Source organism: Egretta garzetta, unplaced genomic scaffold, assembly GCF_000687185.1.
Source record: "Egretta garzetta isolate BGI_Z169 unplaced genomic scaffold, ASM68718v1 scaffold163, whole genome shotgun sequence".
Taxonomy (NCBI): domain Eukaryota; kingdom Metazoa; phylum Chordata; class Aves; order Pelecaniformes; family Ardeidae; genus Egretta; species Egretta garzetta.
In genome coordinates, this window is record NW_009259308.1 from 1,355,493 (window position 1) to 1,361,601 (window position 6,109).

The window sequence follows — 6,109 nt, forward strand, 5'->3', positions numbered from 1 at the left end:
TACTCAGTGAACTGTGTTGAAACTGAGCAGAAACTGCATCTCCTACCATTGTCCCAGCTCATCACCCGCAGGAACTCAGCACAGCTATCCACCTTGCATAGCCTAACCTTCTTCGAAGCTAAGATGTGTTGGCAGCAGTGTGAAATTAGGTCTGGCCTCAATTTGGATTCCAGTTACATCTCAAAACTCACACTCAGAAGCTTGGAACTACTCCTAGAACTGCCAGTCTAGACACATTTATACTGCTGCTATAAAAATATGTAGCACGGAGACATCAGAATCTACTCAAAGCATGTAAAATAAAACAGGTTTTGCCGAGTAGAAAACCATGTTAAAACACCCTGTGCTTTACTCATCTTTTTCAAGTATTTTCTGACAACAATTTTCTAGGCAGCACACAAACCAACTTTTTACTACCTGATTTGAACAGACATAAACCACCCAGCAATACCTTGGTTTGTGTCATGACAAGGGTGAAGACAGAATGAGATCTAGAGCTTTTGTCATTCATTACTGTAGCAGCTGTTGCTCTCTGCTTATTTCCTAGTTCAAGCCAAGTCTGTAAGAGACAAAGTCAGGGGGTGAAACCAAAGCCTCCTTTGAGTAACTAATTTAAGATTAAAGTGTTTATAAAGTTATAAAGTCATCATTTGTGTAATAAGGGAGGAATTAAAACTTCAGATTAAGAGACAACCACGTTAAGAGAGTGACACTTGCCTGTATGCATCTACTTAGCTCCATTACATAGGACTAATCTTCATTATCCTTTTACAAAATCAGCTGAAATATCAGACTACTGAGCAGTCTGTAAAGCATTTTCCTCCCATCCATGGAATTTAGTTTTCAGCAGCGAAGGAAGGAGCAAGTAAAAATATTTGCATTTCCTTTTAGTAACCAAATAACTCTTACCTGGATATCAGAGTAAGAACTGACAACATTCCTAAGGTGGAGGAAAAAGAAAAGTTTGGATTCAGACAGTTTTCTTTCTACAGTTTTCCCTGATGCCTGAGTTCGGAAACATTTTCCCAGTTACAGATAAAATGCAAATATACCATGAAAGCTCCAGTTGTGCAGAAGTCTCAAGACACTTATTTCACTAAAGCAATGCACTAAAGGAAATAAGTCAATTCAAGATAGACATGGGCATGCATTTTTTTAAGACTACACAATACTAAGATCTTGCCTAATTTACTGGTGAGTACACAAGCTTTCACAGAGCTTCAAGATAATAATTAGCACACTCAGGGTTACACCACACATCTATTAAAATGCGAACAGTTAAGACTTACACTGTCAGGCCTTCCACATATGGTCCTAACACTGGATGTTCTCTTACACGAAGCTGGTGAGAATAGTTTTAAAAGAAAAATTATTAGGAGTGCGTTAGTTAGACCTCGCACTCAGGAATATCTTAAAATTAAAAGAAAGTCTATCTACATACCTAGTATGATGCTTATCGTCAACAAAATTTGGCATGAATCATCTAGAACAGTATTTTCAGGAAAATACCTACAACTGAACTTTGCCAACTGCCTGAGAAATCGCAGCAGACTGCACCAGGCCGTTGCTCACAGAGCTAACTGCAAGAACATGTATCTTATACTAGATATTTACATAAGAAAATAAAAAAAAAGGTCTTTCCTGCAACATTAATCTATTGTGTTTCCAAGTTAAATAGCTTATCTCAGAAACACTGACAAAACTCAGATGAAAGTAATCCTACTGTAAACAAGACAATACAGTCTTTATTTCTATGTAACTATTCCACATAAGCCCCAAGTTTAGGATAAAGGATTCATTTCAACAGCAAGTTGAATGTAGCATATCTCCTTTATCATAATCTAATACTCATAGTTTACATAGAAGTGGCCAGTATAGTGTTCAAAATGTCAAAGCACTTTTTTTTTTTAATAAATCAAATACGATAAATTCCTTCCCTACATCCCCTACTTAACACAAATTTCTTTAATTTATGGCTTTACATATTCTAACACACAAGTGTTAAAACTAGCTAAACTAGTTTAACTAATGATCCTTAACTAGTTAATCAGGTCATTGATGGGTTACCCCCCTTCCAGCTCCTTGGGAAACAACCAACCAACAGAAAAATAAGGAACTTCCCGACAGCCCCATGGCTCTACACAGTAAATTACCCAAGGCAAAGAATCTGAAAGATATCCATCTTGGTGCTAAGCATTTATATGACAGTAGTTTTCTGTAGCTGGGCAATGTAAATACACAGAGGAAACAAATTGGAGAAATATTGTCCCTTTGCAAATATTAACACTTTTTCAGGAATATACTATGGACTGCAATTAGATACATAGAGTCAGTGGCAAACAGGCATCCCAGTAGATAAATAATACACAGATATTTTCAGAAAGTGAATGGACATTTCAGTAGAGCTCAGAATTGAGGACTCTCATGGATCAAATACAATAAATTACAAGATTATAACTCAAATTATATTGCACAAGACTCTTAATATAATCTGGAGATTTAGATAAAAAAAATACTCAAAGAGACTTTTTATAAAGGCTGATAAGATCATCTTCATTTTACAAATAAGGACAGATGTTAAGAATTTCAAGATATTCTACTGAATCGTTTTGTTTCTACTTCAGCAAGATCTTCTTTTGCTCAGCATTTCTGAATGGCCAATCACTTTGCTTGAAGTCATATAGTGAGATTTTTTCTTAAACCCTGTTATTCAGAACAATCTAAGGTACCTGGATAACAAAACAATGATCACTTGTCATTTACACATTTTTGTTTACAGACTAGATGCCACTACTTTGAGATTATGCATGTACTTGTTTCTGTGAGCAACTTACTGGTTCTCTCTTCTGTCCACTTTCAGCTTTGAAGACAAGCAAATCATGAATTTTCTCATTGTATACTTCAAAAAAGCTCATTTCAAGATGATACAAGATCTAATAAAATTAATAATAAAATTGTTATTAATATAGTCCACAAAATACAAACATCCTTTGTTTCAAAAATTAACCTAGATTACCAGATCCTGCTATTCAACGTTACAAGCATTTGTACCAAAGGGACTTTCCAAGAGAAATTATATCCTAAGCCAGGGATCTGCTACTTCCAAGAATACAATTCATTGAAATTCCATCCACAGCGATTCCCAGATGATTGCTATCAAGCTTAAAAAAAAGCATATACAAATCCACCTCAGAAGTTTCAGTGTTGGGTTTTCAGTACGTGAAAACATAGTTTTGTTTGCACCTGCACTAGTCCCATTCCCTTAGGGACTGCGCTTCTACAGCATGATACATGTGACAGAGAAGGCATGGACTGATGTTGTCAACATCCTGACATGGAAGATAATGACCTAATGGAAAGATAAACCTTGATTCTACCTACTGCAATTTTAAAAAGTACCAAACAACAAACTTCTAATAAAAACCCATCTCCTTCCTCTGAAGGCATCCAGGTTCTTTTTTTTTAGATTTCTTTTTTAAATACAATGGAATTTCCTTTAAGAGACAAGGAAGATTGCAGCAAAAAACCTAAAATATCAGAGTTTTTTTTAAGAGTTTAAATTAATTGTGTCTCCAGTTACGATTCTCTAAGTTTACCGCTACTACACCAATTAATTGCAGCAGAAGCATAATGTAATCCTTCATTAAAATACTCTGGAAAGGATTACTACTTTGTTGTTTTTAAATCCACATACTATAGCTATAGGACAGGAATTCAAATCAAATTACATTGTAATCAGATTAAATGTTCCCACCCCCTGTCTGAAGACCACTCTCATATCGAGTTATGTACGAATAAAGATCTATTCTCAAAACAGATAAGAAAACAAAACATAATTTACAATGAAAATTTTAAATTCTTAAAAAAAAAAATCAACTACCCCCACCTGGCTCTCTATTTCAGCAAGAATACTGAGCTAGAATACTATTAAAGTGTGTTTCACTTTGATACATGTAAATATGTTTAAAGATAAATTCGTATTTTTTGAGTTCTATTTTGTATGCCTCCACTGAAAGCATGGAGCCCGCTAGGATATTTTTACCTTTCTTTACATATTTCTTATCTTGTAAGATACACTATACAGAAGAAAGAATCCTAGTCTACCGACACATCAAAAATAACATGCCCATATTTCTTCATTACATTATTGTCATTAAGCAAAACAATGTTGATTTTGACTATTTAGGGAATCCTGTTAATCAGGGCTACTAGCAGAAATAAGATTTGAATCAGCAAAAGAATAAAGAGATTAATAAATGGATCAGCACTAAGGTATAAAATGAAAGAATGAAACAGGTATCAAAACACTGAAACGCATCAGTTTCCTTATAATTCAAGGTAAGGTCAATAGCATAAGCACGTTACCTGTTGCTTGTCCATTTGTGCTATTTGAGCGAAAAGATCTTCACAAAGTCTTGGAATTATTCCTCGGTCTTCATCAAATCCCATCATCCTGTAGTTATAAAAAAACCTGCTAGTTCAGTTTTGTAACCCTCTATAGCTATTTTTAATATGAATTGTATATCTCTACAGTTGAAATGCCATATGCTTCTACATTATAGAAATAATAAGCGACAGAAATAAACCTAATCTAAGTTGGCACTTGTTTGAGCAGGGAGTTGGACAAGATGACGTCCATAGATCTTGTCCAATTCATCCATTGAGAAATGGGTTGAAAACTTAAATCAAACAAAAACCCTCAAGCAACTGAAGAGTAAGTTTTACTATAAACAGTAAACCTATAAACATTAGGTATCCTAACACTCGTGCATTTTATATTCTCTGCACCCTGCCAGCACGTAACCTCAGACCCTCTCCACCTCTAGCATAGTTTTTTCCTGTCTAGTTCTGCCACCACAGAACACCAGTTTACTGGACCAGTTCAGCTACAGCCTACAGACTCACACAGCTGCACAGCATAGCTGTCAGCAGAAGTTTGTTGCGTAGACTTGGCCCGAGGAGGCAATTATTACTGATATTAATTTCAGCCTTACTAAAAATATAAAGGGGTGAAGGTAAGCGTCTACCTGAAGGCAGAAGAAAATTAAAAAACCACAACAAACCTACAAGTAGGACAATTGCAATATTGAGCATATCTTTCTTCTAGGCCAAGGTAAATAAACGTTGCAAGTAAAAATAGAGTTTCCACTTTAAAAGAAAATCCTACCTCTATATAAGTTCTATATGACAAATTGAATAAAAACTTAAAATTGTGATAAATGGAATAGAAACATTTCTGATCATCAACTACATATTTAGAAGTCTATAGTACTTTGTGGGAATTATAAGGCTCATAGAACTGGTATTAACAGATGCATGGTTGGAAACAAAACAGTTCACTAGGCATTCTATTGAAAAATATACACAAGGTATATAGAATTGGCTGTAAACCCTCAAAACATTATTTGTCTGGGATTATTTTGGATGATGATTAGATTTCAAATAAGCAGTGCCACAAACATTTGGATTTTTAAATTTATTTTAAGTTCTGAAACAGTAAGGATAATAATTAGGAAAGACCTCTTAAAGGTGCAAAAACCATAATATACTTTACAACTTCATGCACAAAATAACAAACAGTGGTGAACAACAGCACTGGGAGTCTGAGAAGCTCTCAGCATTAGTAAAGATTTTTCTTCACTAAAACCTGTGGAAAGAGCCTTTATTTTCTTTACTATATGTAGAAAGAGGTCAGTGTCAGATACATTAAAAAATTCCACGGATAGCTTTGTCTCTATTGTTATGAATATTGTTTTAACTATTTTTTAAATTTGTTTTAAAATATACAAAACCATTTAAACATAATTCAATAACTATGAAATCTATTCTATGTAATATCTTTTCATGACTTTACATTGCATAACAATTGACTCCTACAGAATTTTAGCAACTATTATTTGGAACTTACGTGTATGATTTTCCAGAACCAGTCTGCCCATAAGCGAAAAGACAAGCATTGTATCCCTCAAAAGCTCTTTCTAGGAGCGGTGCTGCCAAAGTTTCGTAAATCATTGCTTGGCTTGCAAAATCAGGATGAGACTTGTCAAAAGACCAGAAAGAGAAGTCATAACTGAAGCTGTAAACTTGGTTTGTGGCTGGTTTTCTTACA

The 6,109-nt window shown here is 34.7% G+C and overlaps 1 protein-coding gene across 2 annotated transcripts in view; it reads right to left on the reverse strand.

Moving 5' to 3' along the window:
* Window positions 1–6,109, reverse strand: part of KIF14 (kinesin family member 14) — a 28,492-nt gene that overhangs the window by 20,748 nt on the left and 1,635 nt on the right. The window contains exons 2-7 of one of the 2 annotated variants that reach the window (XM_035891774.1): window positions 5,909–6,109; window positions 4,366–4,453; window positions 2,835–2,933; window positions 1,290–1,342; window positions 910–940; window positions 452–559 (exon numbers count right to left, since the gene is read on the reverse strand). The exon at window positions 5,909–6,109 is cut by the window's right edge and continues 54 nt beyond it. In XM_035891774.1, coding sequence (XP_035747667.1) covers window positions 452–559; window positions 910–940; window positions 1,290–1,342; window positions 2,835–2,933; window positions 4,366–4,453; window positions 5,909–6,109 — 580 coding nt within the window. The remainder of the gene's footprint in view (window positions 1–451; window positions 560–909; window positions 941–1,289; window positions 1,343–2,834; window positions 2,934–4,365; window positions 4,454–5,908) is intronic. The other variant, XM_035891775.1, reaches the window with a different exon arrangement.